A 12,352-nucleotide genomic window follows, 5' to 3' on the forward strand; every position below is an offset into this window, starting at 1 on the left:
TCAGAAGAGCAGGAAAATGGACTTTGTCCACAATGCTGTCTTCCTTTTCTCCCTGAAAAGATGAGTAGAGGTTCTTCTTCAAACTGTGGGATCATCAGTTTTTTTCAGCCTGACCTTTGGCAAAAGGCAATATGTTTGCTAGCTGTTAGGATTCATAAGCCTCCCATCAAGTGTAAATGGATGGGAAGTCTCAGATCCATTTACACCTGATGAAGAGGCGTGCTTACCCCACTCTGGTGTTTATGCAGCATGTATATGTTTTCCCACAGATGTGTTCAGTCGAGCTCTCTCAAACTCTCCTTGCTTCAGATCAATTTCCAAGGGGATTTGCCAGGCTTCTGAGTTTCCAAGAAGACTGAATACCCTTGCACTCACCAAGTCAACCGAAGCAGAGCCAGTGTTGAAAATGAAACTTCTTCTGGGGTGGTTTGGAGAGGCAGAGTGAGGGCCACGGTTCTTTTTCTTGCAAGAGACACAACCCCAACATTACCTTTTTTTTTTTTTTTTCAAAGAGTTGGAAGGGATGAGGCTGACATACTGAGGAGGGACAGAATTTCTATTTCTGCAGGTTCCTTAAGGCAACAGAGGAAGCTTGGCGGCCACAGGAGTCTAGTTAATGAGCAGGTTATACAATATTCATTGTGTGGAGTTTAACTCTTCAAACAGAACGTCTAATTGTGAAAAGAAAAAAAAAAGCAGCTAAATTACAGATGTTAAGACAACAAAGCTCGGGCAGAACTCCCTCTGTTGATAAAACGGTCTGCTCACAGCTTCCTCCGCTAACTGCTCACTGATGGGGGCACAGGGAGCCCCTGTCCTCATCAGCTATTCTCATTAGCTCTGTTCTGGCTGAGACACCGCAGGGTCTAGGGACAGCCACCCAGAGGCCTGCCTAGTACCACGATCTTCTCAGAGGACTGTTCTCTCACTACCCACAGAGGAAGTGATCCAGTTGTATTCCACTTCAACTGAAACAAAACTGTTCTCCCCGATCTTCCTGACATGCACAGTCTCGCCTCCGTCGCTGCTGGTAATAGCATCCCCAGCAGGCTCACTGAAGGATACTTCCGTCTGAGTGTGGCAATATTGGGCATGCAGGTAGCGAAGGCCAGCAGCCAGGGCCATGCCCAAGGTGGCTGAAAGGCAAAGCAGGATTCCCAGCTGGGAAGTCCTGAGCTGGAGCCCCGAAGGGGCACCGTGTCCCTCTTGCTCAACCTCAGGCCTTGGGTTGGGCTTCCTGGGGTATCCCCCTCTGCCCCTTCCATTTCCCTCCCCCACTCTGGGCTCCTTGTACTTCGACTGAGGTAAGAAGCTGGCAGAAGGCCTAGATGCCTCTGACTGGCTGCCTGCAGCAGGTGGCCTAGAAGTGGCAGAAGTGTGGAAGACAGGGGTTGAGGTGGCTGCCCTAGCCTCACTCCCAGTGAATGCTTCAGAGGACCAGAAATGCCGAGGATAGGTAAGATGGACAGTGGGCAGACGGGACCTCATCACAGTCCTATTAGAGGATTCCATCTTGTCCTAGAAAAGCAAAGGGAAAAAAAAGAAGTCAAAGGATCTAGTCTTCTTCCAAGCTGCCACTAAACTTCCCAATTAATTTGGGATCCTTAAAGAAGCCCAGGCAGCAGCTGAAAACCCAAGCTTGTGCCTGGTCCTAAAAGAGCTCAGAATAAAATGCCCAAGTAGATAGATATGCCCTTGTGGTTGATGGGGATGAGGTAGCTAATGGAAACCCCACAAAGAGAGCATAGAGGCCAGTTACAAGAATAAACTTAGGGTCCTTTAAGAGGTTTCCAGACCAATTTGGGTGATTATCATCTCCAATGGCAGAAAGCTTTGACTGTCTTTTTATGCTAGGACCCATGAAAGAAGACATTTAATCTTGCTGTAGGTTCCAATAAATTTGAGTAGGAATATTATACCATGTTTTATTTTGTGTTCCTTTTAAGACTTCAAAGGAATAGTAAATCAGTGGGCATGTATATTTTATATCACCCATTGATCTAACCTCTGGAACCATATGTGGTGTTTTCAGGCCAATGTTATAAAGTGGGGGTGGAGAGGTGGAAAGACAAGAATTATTAACTGAGGCTAAGTGGGAAAACAAATAACTAAAACTATCAATTTCTACAATTGTCAATAACTTCAGAGACACTGTGTATAACAGAAAGGCTGGTATTGATTGGTAAAAAGATGCTGAATATATATCATACCTTTGAGTCCTTCTCTCAAATTTTGGCTACTAGTGTAATAGCTTTGCTTTCCCAGCCTGGAACTTCCCACACTGGGATCAAAATATCAGCCTCATCAACCATGCACAACCAGGGCTATTACCTGTTCATCCCTATCCGAGGGCAGGCAAGTTTCCAATGAACCAAAGCTTGGATCATCCTGAGTCCTAAAGAGAAGGACAGAGGGCTGAGAAGCGGTCACTAAGTATATGGATCAAAAAGCAGCATTTCCTACCGTTGCTATGTATGCTGGTAAAATCAGATTTCTTTGGAAAGACTTCTGAGTTTGGAGCTGAGGGCTGAAGAGGAAAAGGAGAGGGGATGGGGAAGAGGCTAGTGAGGATAGCAACAAAGACTCACTGAATGCTTTTATTTATTTTACATAAAATATGTATTTATATATTATAAATTTACATATCTAAGCTATAAAATGTATATTTGTATCTTATTTTATTTATAGCAGCATCTCAGGGATCTTACCCTGGCCAGGAGAATACAGTTTCCCTAGGTGATTTTCATACCCAGTCCTTTTGACCAGTAGCCCTTCTACAATCAGGGTTTCTTGTGCACTTAAGAATAAATATGGTGAGGTCTTTTCTGTCAGACACCAAGAAATGTATGTTTTCTCAGCATCCCACTGTTTGGCCTCATCCTACCACCTTACTGAATGGTCCACCCCTGATCCATTACCTGAAGTAGGTGCTAGGGCTGGAAGCAATGCCCTCTGAGGAGAATCTCCCAGGAGCCATGAGTCTCTCCAGCCCACGGACATCCAAGGATGGTTCTAGGGTTGGGCTGCTGTCCCCTCTGGGTTGCTGGCCATTGCTGATTGCAGTAGCTGTGTGTGAAGATGATTGCAACAGAGTCTCTGTGCCCCCAGGAAATTCCATCACCCAAAAACTGGCAGGAGAAGAATCTAAGCTGTTCTCCTCTGTAGCTCTAGTTAGGGCAACAGCAAAGATGTCTGCACGTCGCTGGGGAAGAGTGGCGGGGGGACTGGGAGCTAAGCAGAGATCCAAAGACACCACAAAAGAGAGTGAGAGCATTTTCCTCATACTGATTAGAATAAACAACTATGATAATGGGGCAAATACTAGAGACCAAGGTACCTTGGGGACAAAAAATTAAGTTTGGACCACTCAAAAATATCAACAAAACGATCATCTGCCCAGTAATATAAGCCCCTGGCCAAGTGGCAAAGGACTCGATTTCTAACATTTTTATAAATAGTAAGCCTCTGGTCCTCTGGACCTGTACATTCTTAACAGTCATCACTCAAGGAATATAGAAACCACTATGACCACTGTTGTTTTTTTTTTCCTTACCTCTACCCAAAACTGCTTCTAGCTAGGAAAAAAAAAAAAATCAGAATTCCACAAATCAAAGATTTTTAAAAGCCCTCAATCTTTCTTGCCATCGTATTAAGAGGAAACGATAACCTGGTGATGATAATGACTTGAGCCTGTGCCATGGGCAGAGATGAGATCACTGCCCCTGCCCTGCTCTCCGCCATCTCACTTCCTATCCATGACTAGCCAACACGACGGCCCAGAGCATTAGAAATAAAAATTAGAAACAGCGCAGCAAGTAAGCAAGACCAGTTTTAGAGTCAGATTATTGTCTGGGTTCAATTCCCCACTCTGCTACCTCCTGGTTTGGGGCAAGTCCTCCCAGAGCATCAGTTTCTTCTGTTGCAAAATGGTACCAATAATGGTACCTAGAGCATAGGGCTGCTGAGGAGTGAAAATCACTGATGTAGAATCATGGAACACAGGGCCTGGCACAGGTGCAAGGCACCCTGAGGGCTTACCATGATAACTGTTAGGATGCCAAGGATGGTGTTTGCAAAAAACAAAAACAAAACAAAAACACATTAGCTGAGGTTTCTCTGGCCAGGGTTCTAACTGGATTGGAATGCTTTTTTTTTTTTTTTCTTTTTGTGCCACTCTTATCCAAAGCCTTCATCTCTCAGAAACATTGAGGATGAAGTGAAAAGCAAGGAAGCCTAACAGACATACGGAACGTGGCAAAAGTTGACAGTTTTAGATTCTTGCCTGAACTCTAAAGGCATTCGGCCATTTCCCGCAGATTCATTGTGTGACGGGCATTCCTGCGAAGCCTGGGGATACAGAAATGCTGCATGGTAGCAACTGTTGGTTCTGAACTCAAAATCTAGGAGGAGAGACTCTTAGATGCCCGACCTTATCAATTACAGTGTGATGAGAGCTTAAAAACCAGAATTAAGAAGACAATTACATTTGCCTCCCCAGACGTACGGGGAAAGTTTCACAAAGAAGATATTTGAACCTCCCCTTGAAAGATAAACAGATTACCAGGAGGAAGAGCCCGGTTTGAGGAAATGTCTGAAGGCAAAACATGAAGATCGGGCCCTGAAGTGTTCTGAGGGTCTATTGGGAACTAAGTTTGGGAAATACAATATACCATCTTCCTAATGCAAAAATTCATAATTTGTAATTTGCCTACTGCAGTCTCTCACAGTTAAGAAATCTATTTCACTTTGCTAAATGACACCCCTACCCCTCTCCCATCTCAATGCACAGGCACACACACACACACACACACACGACTTTTTCCTTTGGGAAACACTGGGATCTGTGTAGAGAAATGGGCAGGAAAACAGGCTAGGCCAGAAGGTGAAGAATGTGTGCAGTGTAATAAGGAGTTTACCCTTAGCTGCTCAGATGGGAGTCTGCCGCCGGCCCCCCCCAAGGGACAAGGTTCCCAGTAACATCCTAAGACAGGCTGCAGGGCCAACATGATGCAACTTCCTGACACCTCACTTTTACTCATCTTCATATTAAAACAAACATGCTTGGGATTAAAATGCAACATTTGCATGATATATAAAATAAAACATGAGACTTCAAACACACATTGAGTTTGCAGGGTCTTCTTTAGGCCACGCTGCCAGACCCTGAGATCTTAATCTGCTTTTAGGAGTAGCTTGCTGGGAACGTTGGAGGAGTGTGCTGGGCAGTAGGGAGAGTGGCCCAGGGTGAGCTCTGTGCCTGGGTCTGCCAGACTGAGCAACGTCAGACACCATCATGTTGGCCAAAAACAAAGGACGGAATAAAGCAAAGTGGGATCGTGAGGATTACAGATTGGATCTTCTGTGCAGGTGGCTGGATGAATTTAAGAGTGCATCCATTTGGAGCACTTAACTAGAAATAAATAATGGAAATGAGTTTCGTATCACCAGGAATTTTCAGATGACCACTTTATTCTCTGGCTGGTTAGTTTTTTGTTTGTTTGTTTTATCTTTTAAGTAGGCTCCACACCCATTGTGGGGCTTGACCTCATGACCCTGAGGCCAAGAGTTGCATGCTCTACCGACTAAGCCAACCAGATGCCCCTGCTTTGTTTCATTTTGTTTTGTTTCAGAAGTTCACAGGCCAATGGAGTCTCAAGTTATGTGGTGAGCCAAGAAAAAGTCCATTGCCATCCAAACAGCCTCTCATTCCTGATTCCCTTTTCCAACCCAGGCTGCAAAGAGCCAGCTACCTACCATGGAAAGTAACAATTAAAGCTGGATGAGGTTTTATACAAAAAGAAGAAAAGATCATCTCTTTCTTGTGCTCCCTGTGTAGCTCCAGGGGTTTGAAGGAAACCGCTGAGACACCGTGATGACCAGTAGGTGCGGGGGTAGAGGGAGGTAGGTGCTGTTCTTTGGCTCTGTAGCAGAATCTAACTGTCCACCCCAGGGCCCACTTTGATTTGGGAGGTTGAGCCACACAAAGTCTGTTTGCCACAACAAACAGCACAGGCAAGTGTCCCCTCCCAACTGCGGCTGTGTCCCCGAGAACTGCAGCAGCCGGTGGAGGCAGGTGTTTATTGCTTGTGTTGCCAGAACCAGGACCAGCGGCCATAATTTCTAAGTGAAAATAGATAGCTATAAAAATAATGATGCCAATCAGGCTTCTGAGTCCCATGGCAAGCTGTACCTGGGGCGATTCCTTCCGTTCCCTCTGGCCTCCACCCAGGGGTTGGCATCGGTGAGCTGGGCTGCACGGGGCCATCACGATGGGCTCTGCTGCGTGTCTGTTGAGACATCACAGGGGATTCAATCCTCTCCCAGTAAACGAAATACGACTGGACCACTGATAAACTGTGGAAAAAGAAAGCAAAATGATTCGAGGATTTAGTTTCCCTTAAATAATACCTGAAGAAGAATAAAAGTCTAAATGAATAGAAAAACTGAAGAGATGATTGTATTGTCCTTTGGGTGACTCCACTCTATTTAGAAATAAAAACTCGGGGTGCCTGGGGTGGCTCAGCCGGCTAAGCGTCTGACTTCGGCCTTGGCAATGATCTTGCGATTTGTGAGTTCAAGCCCCACATTGGGCTCTGTGCTGAGAGCTCAGAGTCTGGAGCCTGCTTTGGGTTCTGTGTCTCCCTCTCTCTCTGCCCCTCTCCTGCTCACACTGTCTCTCTCTGTCTCTCCAAAATAAATAAATGTTAAAAAATTTTTTAAAAAAACCCAAAACTCAACAGCAGCAAATAATTAACACAGGAAAGGATATGTATAAATCAATGACCCTCCTGAATAAATATAGTCATTAAAAACCTCATTTTGACAAAAAGGTGTCTTCTTAAACTGTTTAGACTCAAAAGTTTCCATTTTCAACTTTATTATTAGCCATTCCTGGTCTATTGTTAATTGAATTACTCTGTTAATTGAAACTTTCATAATTCTGTTGTACAATTGTATGGTTCCATTGTAATTGTAGATTCCATTAAACATTAGAGATACATCATTGGTACTCTAATATTTTGAATACTTATGGCTTTCTTTTGTGAAAATCACCTTCACAGTTTTTCATTTATTCTCCCCAAAATTTCACTGAGGTAGGGATTATTGGCTACTAGCATTTTTCTCATTTTAAATATTCAGAAGGCAGTTATAAAAATGTGATTAATTTAGTTGAGGCCACCCAAAGTGTTAGGGTACAAGTAAGAGTCATGGCTCAGGCCTCATGCACATCGTCACTTCTAGCATGGGAAAGGATCCGGGAGGTGAGCCAACACAGGGTGACTTTGGGAGAGGCTTCTGATCAAGTGCCTTTACTGTCAAATGGAAATAATAGTTCCTAAACTATTTACTATGTAGCACTGAGCAGCTATGATGGCAAATCTGGAAATGGAGGTGATTTGAGAAATAAAAGCAACTCCACACATTTAAGGACTCTAAATCACACACATTCCCTTGCATTGGATCAGAACCAAAGCCCCAGGCAGAAGCTGGGTTGCACCAACAGTCAAGTGGATGGATACTGGCCTTCCCGAATGGGCAAAATCATTATGGCACAGGGTTTTCTTCCTTGCTGTCCTGTCTGTTGACTTAGTCCACCAGGAAATGATGGAAAAGGGTCACTGTGGGGACAGGGGGCAGGCAGTGGTGCTCATATTTCATTGTTCCCAGTGCCAAAGGCAAAATCTGGAGGGGAAGACAACATGGAGTCTGGATGCCTCCACCTTCAGGCACAGCCTCCCCCTCATATATATATATAAGCCTCCTATATATATATATGGGTGTGGGGGAAAGAAACTGAGGAGCACATACCCTTTCCCAAGAGTTAAAAAAAAAAATCTCTTTCTTGGTAAACATAAGTGTCTGAAAAGAATAGCAAAGCAAGTGTCTCATTTTGAGTAATGATGTATAAATGGAGTTTGCTGTTGCCGGGAACCATTGTAAGCATTTTGCCTATATTGGCTCTTTCATCCCTATACAAACCCTTGAGGTATGTGCTGTCATTATTATGCCCGTTTGCTAGACCATAGGCAAGGCAAGGAGACCTCAGTGGCTTTCTCTGGGCCCAGGGAAGTGTCTACTTGTCTGTATGCCTCAGCCTCTGTGTTTCTCAGTTTTCCCCACTCTCCCACTGGCCCTTCTTTTGTTGTCTGGCCATTATTTCCTGGAGAGGTCGGCCAAGATGCATCTGTGCCCAGAGAGGAAGGGAAATCACGTACTCCTGAGCCATGGATAACGACAAAGTGGGAAGATGGGGGTAAGTTCCTTGTTAGCTAGCCTCTGCATAGGCTGTCTAGTTGGGGCAGTCCTCATGACCCTGTCCTTGTCATTAGGTGGCTGGAGTAGGGGACAAAGCATGAAGGAAAGGAGAGGAGAGGCCCCCTCTCTTCGAAGTGTAAGGCTCCATTACTAAGAAGCAACACTTAACTCACTCTTACAGGAATCTAATATCCCCCACAGGCTGGGCAGGAGCCTGCCACTCGAAGGCCAGGTTTCTCTTCCGGGACTTGTCAGAGTGGGTGACTGTGTCAGCCTCTTGAAAACAAGCCATCGGTTTGGAATGAGGAGGGATGGAAACAAAAGTGCCAGCTATTTGATGATCAGAGACTCTTCGAGCCTGTAGTAGAAATCCCATGAAATCCCGACTGCTTCTCACGGTCACTGCAACGGAACACATCCATTCAGGGTGAGCACTCTTCACGTGTGGTTCCATTTGGTGATTTTTATGGGTATTGTCAAAACTAAAAGCTTAAGACAAGCCCTCAGAGAGTAAACAATTCATTAAGGGGAGGGGAGTTGAAGTGTTCTTTCATGCCCAAAATAAATTTGATTTAGATCAAAGTTATGTAAAAGTGAAATACATAACACTAAAAAAAAAATTAAAAATAAAGAGCAGGGAGCACCTGGGAGGCTCAGTCGTTATGCATCTGACTTAGGCTCAGGTCATGATCTCACAATTCCTGAGTTTGAGCCCCATGTGGGGCTCTCTGCTGACAGCTGGGAGCCTGGAGCCTGCTTCAGATTCTGTGTCTCCCTCTCTCTACCCCTTCCCCACTCTTTCTCTCTCTCTCTGTCTCTCTCTCTCTCAAAAATAAATAAACATTTTTTTTAATTTTTTTTAACGTTTACTTATTTTTGAGACAGAGACAGAGCATGAACGGGGGTGGGTCAGAGAGAGAGGGAGACACAGAATCAGAAACAGGCTCCAGGCTCTGAGCTGTCTGTCAGCACAGAGCCCGACGTGGGGCTCGAACTCACCGACCGTGAGATCATGACCTGAGCCAAAGTCGGCTGCCCAACCGACTGAGCCACCCAAGCGCCCCAATAAACATTATTTAAAAAAAAAAAAGAAATAGAAAAAACTAGGAAAAATGTGGTTTGTAAAAATATTGTAGTTTGGAATGCCTGAGAAAAACCCAGTTGCCAGAAAGAAAAAGATGGTTTAAAAAATTATGAACATAGGAGAAATCAGAAGACAAAGTATAAACTACGAAAAGTATTTGTAAAGATACAAAACAGGCAAATACAAAGAGGATTAGTGAATCAATAAAAAGATGACCAGCCTTAAATTTAGCAAAGGACACAAACAGAAAACAAAGCAAGTTCAATCGTGATTTAGAAAATAATTATCAATGAGGCACTATTTTAAACGTACCACGTTCACAAATTTTAAAATGTGTAATTATAACCATTATTGATGGGACTGTGGAAAAACTAGGACACTCATTCACTACTGTTAGTACCATAAACCATCCAACTCTTCGAGGGGGCGGGTAACCTAATAATATTTTCCATATTTAAAATGCAGTTACCTCTGATACATGCTACAACATGGAAAGGCCTAGAAAACATTACAGTAAATGAAATTAGCTAGACACAAAATGAAAATGTTGCATAATTCATTCATACGAGGTACCTGAACAGGTAAACTATCATAAAGACAGAAAGATTATAGAGGTGACCAGGGTCTGGAAGATGGAGATTATTATTTAATGGCTACTGAGCTTCTGCTTGAGGTAATGAAAAAGTTCTGGAAATGGATAATGGTGATGGTTGTACAACATTGTGAAATTATGTCACTGAATGGTGTACTTCAATTAGAATGGCAAACGTTTTGTTACATATATTTTACCACACACAAAAAGCCCAGAAATGCAGTCTCCCTTTGATCTAGCAATTTCACTTGCAGGAATTTTTCTTACAGACATAAATAATATGGCAAGCTCGTTTGTAATTAAATGAGTTGCTATAATCATGGGTATAACTTTATAGGCTTGCTAAATGCAACTTAGTGTCTGCGATCATTTTATTTTCCATTGCAACTGAACTTTCATTAATAAACATTTGAACAATATTTAGTTATTATTTAAAACTAGGCACTGTACTAGGCATTGAGCATACATCCATGAACAGGACAACACGGTCCTTACCTTCAAGGAGCTCATGGATTAGTGTGGGGTCCCAGAAAAAAAAGAAAAGAAAAGAAGACAGGGTGATCCTAGCACAATAAAGTGGGATCCATGAAGTGTTCCCTCCAGCTCTTTATTATGTATGTTGTTTTACTTCCAATAACAATACAATCATTTTTCCTTCAGGTCACCTTTTATTAGAGTTTTGGGTGTCACAGTATTTTGGGTCACTTTTTACAGCTTTTTTTTTTTTTTTTTTTTTTTTTTTTTTACCATTTTCATTCCTTTAGCCACAGAACACAGGGGTGCTGATATATTGATCCCTTCATGCTGGTGCCTGGGTGCATACTGTGGTGACTGGAGCCCCAGAAAAGTTGCCCCCAGCCTTGAGTAGCCTCTTGTCTTTGCCCCAGCATGCACTACACGTATTATCATTTTCTAGCTGTGTTGTGATATGATAAAGTTTGGGAAGCTCTGTTAGAATAGCCTGTATTTCAGTTTGGGGAATGTGTTGCTGTGGAGGGCCAATATTTTACTCACATACTTTTTCCCCACACGTACCAATAGAGCAGAACGATTGGATAAAATGATATTTATAGAGTAAATTTTATTCTAATTTATTTCCCCTAATTGACATCAAAAGAATTAGCAAAATCAAAAGGGGGTAGAGCAAACACTGCTGATATGTTTGAGTTCACATGTGGTTGCACAGACGCTTTTCTGCCTACACTCAGCTACTGCTTCCAGTACCTGTAGATTTCTTCTCTGCTTTTTCTGCTGGGAGCTTGGTCCGAGGTAAGCAGGCATGACTCTGAAGTGTGTGTGTGTGTGTGTGTGTGTGGGAGTGTATATGCGTGGTGGGGACGCTACCCTCCACCCGTAAGTGCCCTGGTCCTTCCAACCTCCTGAGAGATGATTCAGAGGTGTGTTTTGTGTGGTTTCTTAGATGGTCTCCACTGGAATTGAGTCCCAGTTGTCCATGGCAGTGACCTGCCTAGTCTCGCACTTCTTACTGGTGTCTCTCTCTTCCCTGTCTCCCTTTCCTCATCTGTACTTCCTGGAATCATCGCCCAAATAAACTACCTTCACTCAAGTTCCTTCTCGGTTTTTGCAGGCACCTAAACTAAAATAGCAGGAAATACTCTTTTCACTCTGCAAATCACTTTCGTTTTAAATAAGGAGAAGCTAAAGTCTATTTCACACACGCACGCACGAACACACACGATACATGAAGTTTGTTTGGGGTAATTATACTTATCTTAGAAGGATGGATACTTTTTTATTGTAATGCTATTTGTGCCCGCTTGTAAAAATGAGTATCAATATAGAGATTATTTATGTGGTTTCCATGATACAAATAGTTCATACGTATCTTTGGCTCAATAATTGCTTTTTAGGATGAAGTCAAACTTTAGCCAAGAAAACACATGCTTGGGACAAGTACAACTTGGAATTTGTCACTAGGGCTTGGGGGTCTCTCAAAGCTCTCCCATACATACCTGGAACGATGTCTCCCGGTAAGTAGGAAGATCTGCTGGTGTGAATGGTGATGTGGTGTGTGCCGGGGTTCTGAGGCTGGGCTTGAAGGTGCTTGGGCTGCATGTCCTGACAGGCCACTGAGCCGGCACCATGAGAAAAGGCAGTTGAGCAGGAAGCCAGGCAGAGAGCTGCACAAGCCCAGCCTGTGAGGGCAGCGGGAACCCTCATCCTCCCCTTATCTTGCGTCACGAGAAGTAACAGCTTCAATCCGGATGTTATGTAAGAAAATAATATGACGTCGTTTTGAATGTGACTGATCTGAATCCACACTGCCTTTAACAGACCTGAATCCCACACTGCCTTTAAACCTGAGATAGCTTTAGTGCTGCCTCCCCAGATTTCAAGGGTTCAAGGTCAAGATCAAAAAGATGTGTAGAAAGTGTTTCATTTCTAAATATTTTTTTTAA

The 12,352-nt window shown here is 43.5% G+C and overlaps 1 protein-coding gene across 1 annotated transcript; it reads right to left on the reverse strand.

Annotated features, from left to right (window-relative positions):
• Positions 1 to 370: 370 nt before the first annotated feature.
• On the reverse strand, positions 371 to 12,139 carry REELD1 (reeler domain containing 1). The gene is made up of 6 exons (XM_030311897.1): positions 11,906 to 12,139; positions 8,436 to 8,658; positions 6,191 to 6,354; positions 2,919 to 3,231; positions 2,332 to 2,395; positions 371 to 1,518 (listed from the first exon to the last, which is right to left on the reverse strand). The coding sequence occupies exons 1-6, from the start codon at positions 12,111 to 12,113 to the stop codon at positions 910 to 912; spliced, it is 1,581 nt and encodes a 526-aa protein (XP_030167757.1). The 5' UTR covers positions 12,114 to 12,139; the 3' UTR covers positions 371 to 909.
• Between the last annotated feature and the right edge of the window lie 213 nt (positions 12,140 to 12,352).

The sequence above is a fragment of the Lynx canadensis genome, chromosome B1, assembly GCF_007474595.2.
Source record: "Lynx canadensis isolate LIC74 chromosome B1, mLynCan4.pri.v2, whole genome shotgun sequence".
Classification (NCBI taxonomy): Eukaryota; Metazoa; Chordata; class Mammalia; order Carnivora; family Felidae; genus Lynx; species Lynx canadensis.